This window comes from Labrus bergylta, chromosome 18, assembly GCF_963930695.1.
Source record: "Labrus bergylta chromosome 18, fLabBer1.1, whole genome shotgun sequence".
Classification (NCBI taxonomy): domain Eukaryota; kingdom Metazoa; phylum Chordata; class Actinopteri; order Labriformes; family Labridae; genus Labrus; species Labrus bergylta.
This window is the reverse complement of record NC_089212.1, coordinates 11,699,422-11,717,248: the sequence shown is the minus strand read 5'-3', so window position 1 is coordinate 11,717,248 and position 17,827 is coordinate 11,699,422. Positions and strand designations below refer to the sequence as shown.

The 17,827-nt window shown below is 39.5% G+C and overlaps 2 protein-coding genes across 2 annotated transcripts in view; both read right to left on the bottom strand.

The window, feature by feature from the left end:
• The window catches only part of LOC109981382 (pleckstrin homology domain-containing family G member 3), a 31,351-nt gene extending 26,972 nt beyond the window's left edge, over positions 1-4,379 (bottom strand). Inside the window, exons 1-2 of the mRNA XM_065966648.1 lie at positions 4,318-4,379; positions 77-144 (exon numbers count right to left, since the gene is read on the bottom strand). Coding sequence (XP_065822720.1) covers positions 77-144; positions 4,318-4,379 — 130 coding nt within the window. The remainder of the gene's footprint in view (positions 1-76; positions 145-4,317) is intronic.
• A 3,569-nt stretch (positions 4,380-7,948) lies between these two features.
• On the bottom strand, positions 7,949-17,779 carry spint1a (serine peptidase inhibitor, Kunitz type 1 a). The gene is made up of 10 exons (XM_020630151.3): positions 16,994-17,779; positions 16,293-16,450; positions 15,981-16,122; positions 13,301-13,468; positions 12,906-12,947; positions 12,127-12,258; positions 11,941-11,991; positions 11,651-11,821; positions 9,827-9,886; positions 7,949-8,949 (listed from the first exon to the last, which is right to left on the bottom strand). Exons 1-10 carry the CDS (start codon positions 17,400-17,402, stop codon positions 8,765-8,767), a joined length of 1,518 nt encoding a protein of 505 aa, XP_020485807.2. The 5' UTR covers positions 17,403-17,779; the 3' UTR covers positions 7,949-8,764.
• Between the last annotated feature and the right edge of the window lie 48 nt (positions 17,780-17,827).

Genomic DNA, 17,827 nt, shown 5'->3' with positions numbered 1-17,827 from the left:
TATTTAAGACTGGTTAATTTATGGGCAGAAATTTCCAAAGCATGTGTCATATTGGATATAATTGCATTGGTCTTACCTTCCCCCATTAGGCCCTGGTGGAGAGCAGAATGGGACCCCTCTGGCATGGCACTCAGGCCTCTGGAGCTGACAAACAAAACATTTAGGGTCACACAGAATCCAAGCACTTCATGTCTGGGCTTACAGTACGTACAACATTGCAATGTTTATCATTGTCAGCGAGCTCTCATTGAAAAACCTTTACTTTAGGCTTTTTTAATTTATGTTAAATGAGCCATGCATTCTTTACAGCCCCAGCCTCAGAAAGCAAACCCTATATCTTATATAAAAAGGAAATTCTTCCCATTCCCCTGGTCACTGCTCTCTCAACCAATTCTAGCAGCCACAATGTTAAAATGAGTACCCTTTTGGGCTAATTCAATATCAGTTATGCATATTTAATAAATGTAAGGAAGAAGAAAAATCAAATTGCTTTAAAGTAAGGCAGATTACATTGAACATGAATGGCAATGCAAGAAAAACAAGCTCATTTTACATGAACCTGTAGCTGTGTGAATTTGTCTAGTTAAGACTTTTTTAAATAAATCCATGTCACATGAAAACAAACTCCTCACAACCAACGTAACTGCCTCAATTCACCCCGTCCCCTCGTGGCATGTATTATTCTAAATCCCTCATGACATGCTTCTGCTCTGTAAATGATGAATCATGTCCCCTTTAGAGCACCAGCGCTGGCAGTTTCTCACATCACTGCCTCTGTGGGTCCTTAAAACAAATTAATATGGAAAACTGTGCATGAGAATTTGTCTCCCTGTGATTCCTGGTGAGCCTCCGGCCTTTCAGACATTACATTCTTAGGCGAGCTAGATCAGAGGAGCAGGAATTCTTATGGGATTAGGATGAGCATTGTTCCTAGTGCACTTGCTGGCCACTGCGCCGAGCTGACAGCCCAACGGCAGGAGGTTCGCCAATTAAGAGGTGCAGGAATGCAGGGAGAGAAGTTACAGAGCTGAATCCACATATTAAGATCACTGATTCACTGTAGGGGCCTGCAGCAGCAGCAGCAGCAGCAGCAACTAGAGCTTGTTTATTGGACAAGAAAGACAGCAGCCATTCATCTATTGTGATTTTTCTTTCGCCTTCCAAAAGCACGATAAGAGAAAGAGGAACAAAATCTGTCAAAATTAAAGTCCAAATATGGTTGAATTACTTATATTATATAATTTAGAAGATAGACTGTGTACCATAGGTAGCAATATTAAGCATGTTTTTATGACTGACTGTTTGTCTCTTATGATCATGATGATTATTGATTTAAAAACGTTTTGGCTTTAAAGACAGTTTATATATAGTCATATTTTCTAGTTTAGGTCCAGACTTTTGCTTTAAGGAATGTTATTCACAGAACCTTCAGTTTTTTTTTTTACCAATTATATAATTAGAAATACGATCACCCTAGCCAATGTTACCATTTTAATCTGTATTTCCTTAATCTTGGAGATCAAATCAAGAATATTGTTTCATCTTTGAGGGCAAAAGAGTGTGAAAAATCCTGTAAAGTGCACGGATTAATGCTTGGTCAATGCAGCGCTGCCACAATGACATTCTTTGAGAATGAAGCCTCCTCACAAAATCTTTGACAAGGCCTGGCCAATTGATTTTCAAGTGGCAGGTTAGTTTGTGTAAGCTGTAGAAATACTATTCATGTCCCGGAGAAGGCTTTGAACTTGTGTTGTGAAAAGTGAACTAATACAATCCTCTGGTAATCCCACCCACCGTGACCTCTGCGCTAACCTCGCTTAATGACCGGACCAAAATCTTTCTTTTCTTCAATGAGGCTAGACTGGGAATAATGGGTTTAAAACCAAGATATACTGTTGATGTCTGGGTCTTACACAAGTTGTTCCAATGTCTTATTGAAAGCTTTTGGTGGGTGTAGAAAGTGGATTAGGGGGAGAAAGTAAATATACAGTAAGATGTCAGCAGGATAGGGTAAAGCAGCATAACCCACAATCTTAACACATCTGGACAGAACTCATTAACTTTCATCTCCAGTTGCTGACATACGGTAATTCCAAATCCTTGTTTTCTTAGGGAGGGGGCACAGCCAGATTTGAGATCCTAGAGAAAACACTAAGCACAGGCTAACATTTTTGCCAAGCTGGCCACCTGTGCTCGAATTAGCTGAGATTTCTCACAAATGGACAGCATTTGGTTCCCACAGCTGATGACTGCATTACCCGCAGCATGAACCTCCCCGCATGGGAATCTGCAACTTGCCCCTTAATTGAAGACAGATGCTTCAAGAGCCAATTCCATGGTTAAAAGAAAGAGCTGCAATGGATCACTTCTTCAGATGGCCTGATACACGTCCTTGTTTCTCTAATTGGCAGGCTTTACACTGATCCATGCAGTCAAGGCCTACATTCCTTTCTTTAAACAACAACTAACAAATGATTATGTGTGGTGTTGACGAGATGGCACACTTGCATTCCTTCAGTCATCACTTTCAAGAATTTCACTCATGGAAAATACACAAAGACAAGCAAACCTTTAAGCAAAGCTTAGGCCTAATATGTTAAAAGAAAAGGGTCCTCAGGGGGCTGATCTCTATCTGGCACAGTTTTCAACTCTGACAGTCAGTCAAGGTAAAGAAACCACTGACTGTGTCAGCAGAGGAAGGCAGAAATAATATGACACTTCTGCTCTAGGAGAGACTTGACACTTTCAATAAATGAAGCTCACAGGCTGCAAGAAAGCTTGATACATCATCTGAATTCAAAACAAGAAGTCTGAATTATACTTTTGTGCAAAAACTTTCTGGGATGAATAACTTGTTCTTATAAAGAACAAGTTATCTATAACTTAACTTGTTCTTTATAAGAACAAGTTATTGGGACAACCAGCTATAAAAAGTCCAGTCTACTGTCTACTGCACTTCTCTTACTCAGGAGACATTAACCCACCACCACATGCCCCCAAAAGCCCCCGGGGCATCTGGAAGTATGACATAAACCCCCTGGGGTGCCTCTAGTCAGACACAGTGGTGCGGGTTTCTTTCAGACGGATGTTTATGTTCAGAACAACTAAAAATCCAACCTGGCAAGGCAGGCAGAGGGCCGGGGTCCTATAGGCTAACTGAGACAGACTCTTTATTATTTGAGCATTGGTGACATGTTTATCTTACAAGACCTTTCCCTCACCCTTTAACCCTGTCTACCCTGAAAATAATCTCCCCTGACAAACAGCTTTTCTGTGAGTGCCCTCTTTCCCACATTACTCCTGCAGTTTGTCCCCTGACACACGGGCCTTTAGAGACGAACAGCTTTTCATTCACTGGGGAAAACAATACACCCGCTCGACCTTGCTTCATCCCAATCCAATCCACAGCTCCCACAAAAAGGGCTGTCCTAACCCGTGACTGCCCACAGACACTCATATGAGCCTCTTTTTTTAGTCCAATGTGTTTTGAGCATGCTGCTTAGATGTGGCAATAAGTGATCCATCCCGATGAACACCCTCAAGGCTCTGTAAGGAGCCGGGCCCAATTGGTGCACGTACATCCCTGCCAAAATAGCCCTTAATGGGAGAATAATCATTCCCCGATGTGCTGAAAAGGGAGAACGAGCAATTTTCACTTTCCTGTCATTGACCTTTAACCACAGAATGCATACCTGGCAAGTGAAGCTGGCAAGTGCCATCTCAATTGGCAATTGACAAATGTAAGAATCCAGTTCTTTTTCATTATTAGATGGTAGAAAAATAGTAATGAGTCGTCGGGTGAGTACAGTCCATCATATACTGAAGTGTTAGAGGAGAGCAGAAAGTCGCTCAGTAAAATTAGATGGCTTGTCTTCAAATAGAATTGGAGTGTGTCCATTTAAAGGTACATTACACCGCATCTGCAGCCAAACAGCTCCCTTGTGCAAGAGGGGGCTTGTTAACATCATAACTACAAAAACAGAGACAGACCTCCCCTGGGTGTCTGGAATGCTCAATCACTTACTCTTCACTTTAACACAAACACAAAGTTGTCAGGTCTCCTTTAAAGTTGACACTTCAATACTCTCAAATTGTTATCCTATCAGGAACAAGTTATTTGCAAGATCTATCCTGGGCAGCATTAAACAACTGAATAACAAAGAAGTTATGTTTCAGTTTTTAAAGATATATGGTCTTTGTAGAAGAAACCCTGGCATTCTGCAGCCATGGTCATTTTTTTTTTTTTTTATCACAGCTGCAGCATTCCAAGAATAAGGGAGAGGGGATAAAGCGGCAACTCTCAGATCCAAGACATACTTGGCCAGTTTCCTGTCTGGACCACCTGGAAGCGAGCGCTGTTCATCCCATTTGGGCAACATTTATCTGAAATGAAGTTGAGGACGTATTGTCTGAAAAGGTCAAGTGAGGTCAAAAGAGAAGAAAATGGAACTTTTCACTGATAATTGATTGATTTGTCCTATTCTTCTTCATCAGCTGGTGGGGAGAGTCATTGACCTATGAACAGCCTGCATTTAAAACCTCCCTGTGTCTCAATGGGGTGCTCATTAGAAAAAACAATTAGGTTTGCTGGGGCCAAGTATAGGCCCCATGGGGGGGGGGGGGGGGGGGGGGGGGGGAGCGATTGGATGCAAGGAAAGAGGAAATGGCAAATGATTCAACTGCAGCACGGAGGTAAGTTTGGATCACAAGTTAGATCAGACATCAGTGCTCATGTGGAGAAGTATCATCCTCTTTATAAAAAAAAAAAAAAAAGACCAGGAAAAATACAGACTATAGGCTACAGGAGCTGTTCAAAGTTCACTCAACTGAGAGTGTTTGGTTACAAAGACAAACATTACTTATCTGACTGAAACTCCTGTCCCCCCCCCCCCCCCCACCCCCCCCCCCCCACCCCAGAAGGTTTTTAGATTGGAGCTTGTGAAATATCTGCAAATAACGCAAAGTCAAAGAACTCAATGTAATAGGTGTGTTTGAGTGTTTGCATGAAAACATGCACAGTGGTCTTCTGGAGCATAATTAAAAACACATGCATATGATTTTTAACATGTTCAACCTCTGTGGGGGTTTAATATGTTTGCCCTGCTGAAAAGGAGACACTAAAAACTATTTCACTCAAATCCTTTTCAGTCTCCAGCGCCTGACAAAACTAATACAATCTGCACGCTAGTTTTTTTTTTTTTCACAGCCCCCTCAGCCAAAGAAACATGATGACAGAGTAACCACAGAAGACGAGAAACCACTTTGACTTGAAACCAGCGTAACTTGCATTAAAGCGAACTTTAAGTTTGTTAAAATTAGGTAAAGTTCACGTAACTTACCGACTTCACCAACTTCTTTCGTCCGAACTACCGGTGTCCTCGGCTAAACACTTTTTTTTTTCTTTAGTTCCTTGATGACAATATGAAAGTTAATCGGTTAGTTTCCTCTTTCCACATGTTAAAAAAAAGCCTCTTAGACGTACACACATCCCAACGCGGGTCATCAGCTCGCTCTGCGTCCAACAACCAAACAGTGCTGCATCTTTGAAGAACTGCGATTGCGAAGATTCATGCTGCGTTCAGGACCTCTCGGAAATACGGCAACCACGAATAGGAAGACCGCTAAAACATACACAGCTACAATCTAAACCTCTCCGGTTTCTTTCAGATTTCAACCGGTGATAGTAGACATGTTTGTATTTCATTCAAGTGTGTTAAAAAAATATTTTTCACTCATCAAATTGCAAGAAAATGAGTTATGAAAGCTAGTCTTACTAAGGAGTTTGTCATTTACGAGGAGCTGCTGAACGTAATGAAGGACCGCCTGTTTTTGACATGCCATTAGACTATCTGTTTGGTAGATCCAGAGTCGTTTTAGCATCTAGGCTACATATTTTAACAGCTGGCCTTCAAAGTTTGATCTGTATTTTTCACAATTGGATCATCCAAAAAAAAATACCCAAGAAATGTATACATTTTCCACATGCTTGATTATGTATGCTCACCAATGCCAAGCTCGTGAAAGGAGATGACAAATTGTAACCCCATGTCAATAACATTTATGACGGTCGGCTCAGTGCACTGGGGGCCCCACAGAGGATAGCTTCAGTGAATCAATTGGGTGGGTGCTAATTTATGTCTTACTGATTAAATAGGCTAAAGATGGGCGCTTTGTATTGCACAAACCCTTTCTGCCCTATTCCTTGTGTGTGTGTGTTTTTTTCAAAGATTCCCATACAGGCTGTGAAGAAAACCATATGCAGGACTTAAATGAGAGAGTGAACACATTGTTAAAACGCAGCTTTTTTTGCAGAACAACTCTTTCAGACTGAATTTGCTTCCCTATACAATCTGCTTTATTACCTTAATTGTGTCCATTACAAAAGGAAAAAGGCTATTCAAACTATTCTTAACAATTTAAAGTTTAAAGTTTCCATATCTAAAAAAAAAGTTTTGTTGTCCCTTATAATAAGTTTTAGTTGCACAATACCGCCGAGTTGAATATCTAATTAAGCAATGTCGCCATCTGGTGGTAAAACAGGGGTTGTTTCAGTCCAATGTATATGCTAAGTAACAGATGTTTTCCCGAAACATGAATGTTCAGATAAGATAAGCCTTTATTGATGCGTTGAGGAGGAAAATTAGGTGCTGCCTCAGCAGAACAACATAAACATATCTACATTTAGTGAGAGGTGAACCCCCCTAAATATTACAATAGGGAAATAAGGGGGTCTACACACACACACAAATAGCTGAGTAAAATCAATTGTCAAGGCTATATGTTTCCGGTATGAATCAAGATATTGAATGTCCTAGTATGCTTATTTTCTAAAGCTTTTTGAATATACAGTACATGCTACTATCTATTTAACATGTTTACTGAGAGACTAATTTCAAGCTCAGACCAATAACAGTAGGCTGTGTGAAAGCAACAGGCTGATAGGTGTTTTAAATTCAGATTGCACAGAAATGTAATCACTTCCTTAGTTTGAATGTATAATATCAAACAACAAATACCTGGTAGAGCTACCTGCATAAATACTATTTAACCCTCTATGATTAAAACTGGTACTACAGTACAATAATATGTGCTTGTTTGTGTAACTTACCTTGAAACACTTGAGTCACTATATCATAAAATGACTAGTTTTTCAATATGTTACTATAATATGAAATTGCTTTGGATAAAATTAAATGCAAAAAGAACATGAAGTGAAACAGCACTTAAGACCATGGAGTAATAGTGTTGACTGTCTTTTTTTCCTGCAAACAGCAGTGTTAGCAGCACAACATGCAGTCATTTCACTAGCAGCATCAAGAACAAATAAAAAGGGCTGTCAGAAGATTGTATTTAATGATTACTCTGAAATTCAAAAGTTAATTGCAATTAACCAAATTTTTAATCTGAAGTTTGAAATCAATTATTCTGCATTCAAAAATTAATTGTTGGGCTTTTATTTTGAAATTTTGAATTGTTTTAAACTGAGAGTACTTCGCCTAAACTGTTTGAAATAAACTAAGGACCTTCTGGTAGAGCAAAGTCACGACATTAGCTCAACCACGGAAACAGGAACTCGTCATGGGCCAAAAAGTAAACGAAAACTGTGTAAATGAACGGGAAAAAAGTGATGTCATAAGGTGGATATTACTTTTGACTCGTCAGCTGAACTGTTGTTGTTTTTTTTAAGTGAAATGAGACATTCAAAGATGAGGGAGTGTTGTTCTTTTCAATCACTGTGACTACAGATTGATTTAAATTTAATTAACAAGTTTTTACACCTTAATTTATCACAATTAACTAGCAACTGCTGACAGCCCTATACATATAACAACTCATACATACTGTATATATCCGTATAGCATTCACATGGTTACAAGATGAGTTGTCAAACTGACATTTTATTTAAAAATAAGTGGCTTTCTTTAAACAGACAAAAACACAAGTATCATCTAAGTTGATATTTTTATTTCATATAAACATCACGGTACCACTAAAGTTACAGGAAGCCTATATAAGGTCATATGTACAACATTTAAAATGTTGAATATTCAACAACAAGGCTGCTTTATAATGTATCCTTAAGCATCATTGAACGTATGCATTATGATTGTTTTAAAAACATGTCAGAAAAATCACGACATAATAAGCTTATGTAAAATATTACTTTCTCAAAATTCTAAGATTATGTACAATATTGAGCAATTTTTGTGTAATTCAACGTAACATGGGCGTATAAACTGGATAAAAACAAAGTGACAGAGGTAAAGCTGAGGAGGCAGGATTTCAAGATATTGAAAGGATCATCCTTTTGACATTAACATCCACACAATTTTCCAGATCTCAGTGAAATCAAGACTTACTTTGAAGTAACACACCAATATGGAACTTCTGACAAGTTTGTGTCTGACATTAAACAAAGCTGGAAATATTTATGAAAATGGGGGGATAGAGTCTGATTTTCAGTGGTGATCTACCTTTACACTACAGACAATCCTTCCAGTTCAACCTGAGTACAAACTAACATCAAACAAATCTTTTTAACAAAACACTGCATTAAAAAAAAACAAGCTAAAAACAAAATATTAAGATGTCACATTTCATTATTTCAGATGTTTTGCCTTCTTTGTGTATCACCCTTGCAAAATACATCCATATATGGACAAAACAGATCCCCTCTCCAGTCAACACATTATTTCCTCATCAATCTGAGTTTGATCAGTGGTGTGACGCAGCAAGAAGGGGGATAAAAGTCAGCTCTAAGGGGTCAGATAGGCTTGGTGGTGCTGTTGTAGACCAGACGTTCTCTGTCCTCGAAGCTGACCGGGACGTTGTTGACTGCCACACGTTGGTGTTGTGGAGACTTTTTCTTTCCCTTCACCAGGAAGTACACTAAGACGCACAGCAGGATGAAGATAGCTAAGCCGAGCAGGGCTGCTATCGCCAAAACACCTGTTCAATCAATGAGAAAATATTATTCAAGGGTTCATCAATGGGTGAACAATATGTAACTCTGACATGTAGTGTTAAAAACTGGTACTGCAGTCCAAATTCAAAACATTGGAGAAGGCTTCACCCCCCCCCCCCTTCCTCCTCCTATTCCCTAGAGATGATGTGTAATCTTTTATTTATTTATTTGCTTTTTGTGCCTTTATCGTAGAAACAGGACAGTGGTTAGAGTCAGTAATCAGGTAGAGAGAGTGGGGAATGACATGTGGGAAGGAACAACTGATCTGATTCGAACCTTGGCCGCCTGTTTGGAGGACTATAGACTAACAACTAGCTACACTAGCGCACCGAAGCTTCAGTTTTTTTGCCGGGTCTTCATCGGTCTTGAACACTTTTCGCCCTCTGGCCTCTCTCCATTTTTCAAAAGCATCTCCAATATTCATCGTAGTTACCACGTTTCTGTTTGTGGAGCTTATTAGAAAAAGGCAGAGGCTTTTAAGGATGGGTAGAATGAGTTTCTGAATCAGTTTGCTAGCCCACTTCCATCACTGCAACACCTGCTGGTTTGCCATGATGACTGGTCTCATATCTTTCAAACTGAGGGGCGTCCAAAACAGCTGTGCCTTAAAACTGCCTACCTTCTTCAGGTCAAGAAAAAAATAGACCATCCAGAACCAGAAATCTAAACTTAGAAGGACGGCGTACTAGCTGCTGCGTGGTTTTCAGAGAAGCCAGCACTTCAACATAGCATGTTTCCTTAATGTTGGTCATTTTAGGATTTAAGGCAGTAGATGTCTTACAGATTGCTCCTTTAAGACAATAAATACAAGTTCAAGTAGAGGGATTTTACAGTCTTTACTTATAAAGAAAGATAATATACCTGTTTTGCCTTGAGACACATTTCTTTCAAATTCCTCCTTTCTTGCAAAAACATCTTGTTCTGAAAAAGAAGAAGGAAATAGTTTCAGTATTTTTTACTTACAAATGACTTTTAGAAAAGTGAAATACTGTTCTGCAATTTAAAATGAAGACACACTAAAACCATCAGTAATTGTTTTGGCCACTTAGTGGCAGGAGAAACAAACTGTAAGCAACACTCGCATTACTTTTTCAGTTGACAACAGTCACTCCATGGACTGTCTCAAACATACATACTTCAGACCTAGTACATAGTATACTTCAGACCAAAACCTTTTTTATGTACCAGACTGTTAACAGGTTGTTTTCTTGCTGTTAAAGCAGGCATTTCAAAATGATGTTCAGAGAGCTTTCCTGGGCTTCTGAAGCCACCTTCAAGTGGACACTCGTGAAACTGTAGTTTTTTATGTTGCATTTTTCAAAAACATATTGTTGTTGCTTGGTTTATTCCAACAACAACACAACATTAACACAAAACACTGTTAAAGTATTTTACACATTTTTTCTTCCTTTGCACAACCTGTTTTCTAGGAATCCCGTGACGCAGCATGAACACAGAACTTTGTTCAGAGATTCAGGTGTGTTAAGCTAGTAGCAGCATGTAGCTCTGAGCCTCAAGTAAAGATCAGTGTGGCAATCTTTCAACACATGAGTCTGAACTCATAAAGAGCAATGGAATGTTTTTTTCAACTGTTTATCTGCAATGTTGGACTGCAAGTTGAGTCAGGACATAAATCTAACACTTCACATAAAAAAAAAAAGACTAAAAACCCTCATTCTCACCCTCAAAAGAGTGGAGGGAATTTGGTGAGTCAGTTTTCTCCCCCTATGGGTTCATCAATACAAGCCAATCTTCTCCCATTTATGAAGTTATATATCAATTACTCATGAAAGCAGATTAAGTTTATATTATATGTGATTGCGTTTGTACATTTCCTATACCATATTCTTGGAGCAACACATGTATTGTCTTCCTTACTTCACATACAGTTTAAGTTCCTGTGGATTTTGGCAAACCCAGGACATGAAGAGGGAACTCTCAATTCTTTGCAGTTTGTGTCCTGTAGATGTGTAGGTAGTATTTTCTGACATAAAGATCTTAACCTGCTTTCTTTAAACAGTCAAATGTCTCATTGAGATTCTTTGCAGTGAAAATGTGTAAAAGGCTGTAACATATAACTTGTGACTCGTTTCATGTATCAATAATAACATTACAGACATAGCCAGTCGTTATGCCACTATTTATTTGCCTTTATAGCTCATAAAGAGGAATCAATATTATCTATGGAGTTTTTAGCTTGTTGTGAAACCGACATAACAGGAGCTTTAAAACGTTTTTAGTGATTTCCTGAGCATTTTTACAAATAGCAGAACTCCCTGAGTAAGTAACAGAATTTATATTACATCTCAGCAGGTTGACAGTTTTCTATCAAGTTGTGAAATGTTTCACCTTTAGTTGGTGCAGGTGATGTTCATTAGATAACTATCTCAGAAAATAGTGCTTGTACAAGATTTGAGATGTTACTTTTTTTTTTGTAATTCTTTTGTTTGGTCGATGAGTGAAATAAACGTATATAAGTGAAAAAAATATCCCAGACAGCAGTAGGTGAGAGTGTGCAAAAATAGAACCATTGCATTAGAAAAAAAAATCCCCACCAAAAAGAAATAACATTGTGTAGAAAATTAACAGCAATACATACTGTTTATATAGTGAAACAAGTATGTCACTTATTGTCCAGGACACTTTTATCAGTAAAATGCTCACTGAGCATGAATAAAAACCCACCTGTTACTCCCCGGCAAACTTTCATACAGGCCCTGTCATTCTCAAATCTGTTCTCATTTCCTAGGCAGCCACCGTAGTTGAATCGGAAGCACTTCTGATGGATGGGGTTGTAGTACCACTTTGTGATTGTGTCCCGGCAGTTTCCTGTGTCAGGAATCTCCGTGCAGCGTACTGTGAACCACAGTGGTGAACAGATAGGATGAGCAAAGTATTTGTGATGGTAAAAATGATGACAAAAAAATTGCTAAAGGCTTAGAAAGCACAAAGCTGAAAAAATCCATTCAGATCACCTTTCTGTTCATCCAGTGGAATCTGCAGCAGGATACGGAAGTTTTTGTTCACTAATAGAAACACAGAACAGTTTAAAGGTAAGCTTCTCGTTCAAGGAAACATTCAAAGCATGTGTCCCACCATTGATTTGGTTATTTCATGAGTCCATATGAAAATCAGATCTAGTTTGCATAGTCACTGCTTACAATCCTCGCATTTAACCTCATCTGAGCCGTCACTGCATTGTGGGGTTGAGTCACACTCCAGGCCCGGGTGCAAACAGCAGCCGTTGGCACAGGTGAACTGATCTGTGGTACACGGAGCTCCACACGTTTCTCCTGCGGAACAAAAACACAAAAGAAATCATAACTCATATTAAGCATACGCAGTTGCTTAAAAGTGGCTGTTTGAGCGGTAAAAACAATCTGTAAATCAAGAGCCCATAGACAATTATCATCTGAAACTGAGCACCACTTGGCTTTATAGTTACTCTCAGGTCATTTTGTACCAGTCGCTCTCACAAGGTTAACAATTTTTTTTGTTCTAATAGTTTCATTTGTCAGCAAAATCCACTAGAATCCACTTTCCACTACCTGCTCGGCACCAAAGACCACAGTACCCAGTACCATACTTAGAATCTGATGTTTCCCTCAAGGATAAGTAGAGACCTAAATAATAAAATACTTAAAAGTGGGTGAACAGTATCATCAAGTGGCAAAAAACATGACACCAAATGAATGATAAAGTTAACTTAACTGCTGTCTGTGTATATACAGTAAGGTACTGTTTTGTTAAAACCTATGCCATATCAAATTGAAAGGTGAATTATCTGCTCTTGAGTGACCAAAACAGTCTGTTACAGCAGGTTAAACTGAGGTCCACAACGTTTTGTTTTTCTCCAAAGAGAAGGACTACAATATAGCTGTGTTTTAATGCAGTAGTGGAAGCTGTGTTAGAGCAACAATACGTAGGAGAATTCACCAACCTTGAGAATCAGGAAGGGGCAAACCTCGACCACTTCTGGCACCTTTTTCCAAAAGAAAGAACAACAGCATGAGGTTGTGTGCAGAACGATGAAACATTTACTCAGAAAACACTTATGATTACCAGGCAGCAACCAATCCCCAGGAGGTCAATGGCCACAAAAAGTACTGGGCACAAACCCACATTAAACTAAATGTGTAATTGTTATGCTTCAGATTTAGCACAGATTAAAAAACGAGAAATATCACTGGTGGGATTCTATAAATTACGGACAAACTAAGGCTTTTCAACAAATTTACAGAACTAGGAAAAGATGCTACAGCTAATCATTAACATTCACTGAGGTGACCTATATGTGCCAACATGTAGATGTAAAAAAGCACAGTGCACAGATACCTTGGCCGTAGCAGGCCTTGGTGCATTCCTCCTTTGAGAGATAGTTGTTGAGATTCTCCCTGCAGCCCCCAAACGTGAATTCCTCACATTTCAGTGACGCAGCGTTGTAATGCCAGCGAAGAAATGACCCCCGGCACGGTCCAATCTTCATTGGAGCCATACAGTGGTCTGGTGGACAAAATAACAGGATTCACAGTTAATTACAGCTTCTTTTTTTTCTCCTCTTAAACGCCGTGAAAATCTGTGGCTACTAAAACTGTAAAAGTTGTGTCTGTTTTTAAATGTCTCTGGTAATATGAGCACAGTGGAAGTAATCGTGATGTTTCAATGGAAAGAATTAATTCAGTTTGAAATATGTGGAGAGTAAAAGGTGACGCTTATGTGACAAGTTTTTCGCTGGTTATGAAACAGACTGAAATCAACACTCACGGGCCTTCATGAGCTACAAAAGCAAAGGTGTTGGGATAATTTCATGACGCTTAACTCAGGAGACTGTGTATGTGAGACGAAGACAGCCTGTTTGGATCAACCTTGGGTTTCTTGGAGGAGACAGATAACAGTGTCTAAAGCAGCTGTGGCTTCAACATGTAACAGCAGTAGAATCATAATAAAAAGTGAGACATTGCTCTGTTCTGAGAGGAGGCTATGTGGAACGATCCCCAAACCCTGCACGCCTATGTGTACTCGAAAAACAGAGGGAAAGAAAACAATTCTACCCCATTCAAATGGATTGTTTTCTACATTCTGATTCACTCACAGGTCACAGTGCTTCCACTGAGTTGATGATTTCATCCCCCCCACACACCGTGATGCTATGTACATGGTTTTAGTCAGGAAAGCAACAAATAAGAGTTCAGTGTTGAAAATAAAAGTCAACTCAATGTACCGATAATGCAGTGATAGTTTATCTCGTCTCCCTCATAGGTCAGCACTGTAAAGGCTATAAAATACTGCTATAATGTGCACCAGATCACTTCACAAGCAGCTGAACAATGCTGCGTCTGTGGATTTAAATGCACACATCAGGGTGAATAACCACTAACACGGTCTGTGCAATATCTGAAAGCAGAAGTGGTGAGGTTTTCTGTTGCAGTTCGCCGTATCTTCTAATTGTGATGTCTGTCACACGAGTTTACAGACACACATAGATATGCAACTGAGAAACAAGAGGTGATGTGTTTCGAATAGACAGAGACCAGATACGGGAAAATGAGCTGTCTGCTTGTGGTTTAAAAATCCTGCATGCTCATATACAGCATCACTATTTCAAAACAGTACAAGAAGTGCTGAAATTTATAAAACAGTAAACTACATGTTCACTATTAGGGCTGGGAAATATATGGAGCTTTTAAGATATATCGATATATTTTCAAATAACATATAGGGTAAGACAATGTCGTTAATATATTTTATGTTGCATTAAAATAACATTATAGAGCTGCCAGTTCACCTTTTTCTCATCTCATTAATGATGACTGTCTGTGCCTCTTAACCCTGCTCCTCCTCTCTCTCTCTCTCTCTCTTTCATTGTATTTAAGGAACATTTCTTATTTTATAGTAATATTACTTTTTAAATTCACAAACAGGTAGTTTATTTTTCAGTCACTGCCATGCCTCTTCTACTGAAACACATTCCTAACACTATTCAGGACACAAACAGTTAATGAGTAACTCAACCACAGAATGGTTAAAAGTCTTTTTGCCAGTCTGATAAGTCAATCAGCAACATACAAATACAACCGGGAGCATGAAAAGTATTACAAAGGATAAAACAAAAAGACTCTTAATCAATACAGAGGAGGATGGTAGTGACTCGCCGTCTTGTTTGTGTAACTCAGCCTGAAACCAGACTGACAGGTTTTGTTGAGTCGGGGGAGGAGGATGAGAGGAGTAAAGAGCGACTGCACTACTCACTTCCGTCTCCCATAGAAACTCCAGACATTCACGTTTTATGCCGAGGGAGAGCTTCACTGTGGCTCTCTGTGTGGTTTATTAATGGAAGTGACTTTGATTGGGGATAACATTTATCAAACCACTGTTCCATGACCAAAAGACAACGTGTTCCATATTTCAAAACAGCTTTCCTCCTCAACAGCAGTGATTCAGGTCTAATCTCCTTAAAACACGAGCTGTTATCTCTCTATCTTCACGCTGTTTCGTCATTCAGTTCACAGGAATTAGGAAAAGCATGTCTCGACAGGTTTAATCACAACTAACATGGAAGAGCTCACTCTGGTGAACAATAATAAACAGATAGGTTTGTTCCTTAAAACCCCTACATTAAAAAAAAAGATTGACGTATATCAAAAGTTTGTCTAAAAAAAAAAGTAGAACCAAGTAGAATAATCTTTTTCTTTTTTTTTACCTATGTCCCAAGATTAAACACAAGGCAGTTGACTCTGAATAAGCCAAAAGAAATGTCAACACAATGACCACATGACTCATGTTTACCCCTGAAACTCCACCATTTCTTCTGCCATATTATTCCTCTACAAAGGTTCGCAAAGAAACTTCATAAAAATGTGATATCAGGAAACTCCTATATGAGATGTCATTTATGAAAGCAGATTTGCTGTGGGATGTAAATCCATGTTCCGTTTTAGCCAACAGAATGACAATGCTCCCATGAAAGCGCATGTTGAAAATAAAGTTATATGTTGAAATGAGGCTGCAAACTTACGATCAGACTGCTCAGGAGTCAGGACCAGGACAGTGACCTTGGTGGAGTCCGACTGGCCAATTGTGTCTGTGACGGTCAGCTGGAACTTGTACACCCCAGATGTCAAATTGGATACAGTAATCGCGTCGTCAAAGTTGCTATCCTAAGAGGAATTAAATGAACAGTGTTCATACACACATATGAAGCTTGCTGAAATATTTTCAATACAGTGACAAAAATAAATAAAAAGCATATTAGAGGAGATTTTATTTCCATAAACTCTAAGAAATAACTTAATTAGGATCAGGCATGCTTTGAAGTTTCTTTATTTACCTCAAAGACAGCATGAGGGTATCCAGTGAGCATTTTCCACTGGAAGGAAGCAATCCCATTGTCATCTTTGCTGTTCATACCGTTCAGTGTAACAGTGTCCTGAGGCTGGACCACCCGGTCCGGACCTCCGTTTGCAATGGGTGGACGGTCCGATTCATCTAGAGAGACATTGCAACAATTATGTATATCACACAAACAAGCTCTACAGTCGAATTTGTGCTTTATTTGTGAATAAAAGTGACAGCTCCAAATACAATGGGAACTCATTGGCATTCAGAGGGGGAACAGAAACCTTAACCAGGGGCCATAATTGTCCTGCGTGTGTGAACATGCTGAATTTTAAAGGTTTCTGCCCCAAATCGGTTGCCTCAGTAGTCCTGATTACAAACTGTGTCTTCACACAACAAACAGAGGCATTAAGAAATCAGTTATTGGACCTTTCCTGAGTTCACAAGACAAAAAGATTATTAAACTATCCAGATACAGGTCAAGTGGAGGGCTTTTTAGATTTGTTGATGACGTTAACCCAAACCAAGAGTGCAGGTTATAATTCCATTGTTCAGTATCAGTTACCAAAGTGTTCCCACAGGTAAGTGTCCCTTATCAAAGGGCTGCAAAACTGTACAATGCATCTCTTAATAGAGCTTAGATGCAATACAAACACCTGGACATTAAATGCATTGAAAGGTTTGTTTTCTTACTTGGGGGAAGATCCACTTTAAGATAGCTCTCATAAACAGAGTCCAGGACGTAACTGATGTATCCCTTCTTCTTGACAAAGCGGCATGCGTATTTCTGTTTGTACAGACAGTCAAACAGAAAGCAGGATTTGACCTGGCCCGCTTCGGCTGCTTCCTCCATGACGGCGACGTTGCACCTGGGCTCCTTGCAGCATGCGCTCACACAGTCCCTGTATCGAGTCAGTGTCGGGGACGAAATGAAGGTCGCCCCGTCTTTTACTGACTCATCGGCATCGAGAATAAAATCCGCCTGACCCGGTTTAAACTTAGCCAGACATTCATCCCCGACCTCCTGGCATAGGGAGCAGTCCAGCAGCAACATCAGGAGCAGCACAGACGCTCCATATTGTCCCTTAAGGAGGGAAAACATTTTAAAAGTCTTCTTTATATTTCCACGCCAATCAAATCAAAGATCAGAACGGGGATGGCTGTGGGGTCAGAAGAAAATAGAAGTTCGGCGTGATATTTAAGTTAACTAGTTCCAGTTGTGCGTAGGCCCCAAAAACAACGTCCTCTTTCGTCTCACAGGTAAAACTTCCGTTCAAGTACAAAAATAAAGAGAAATACAACTCCTGACTTCCTGCTCTGCACACAGAATTGAATCAAAACGTCCACACGAATCTGTTCCTTTCCAATTGTGAAACTCTCATGACAGATTCCTTCGTTTGATACCGACAAAAACCTGAGCTGTCGACGACATGTCCCAGGTGAGTCACCTGAGAGAGATACAGGAAGTGAAATTCCACTCCTGCCTTGCCACTCCCTTCTACTGTTATGTGACGGGGGGCCCCAAAC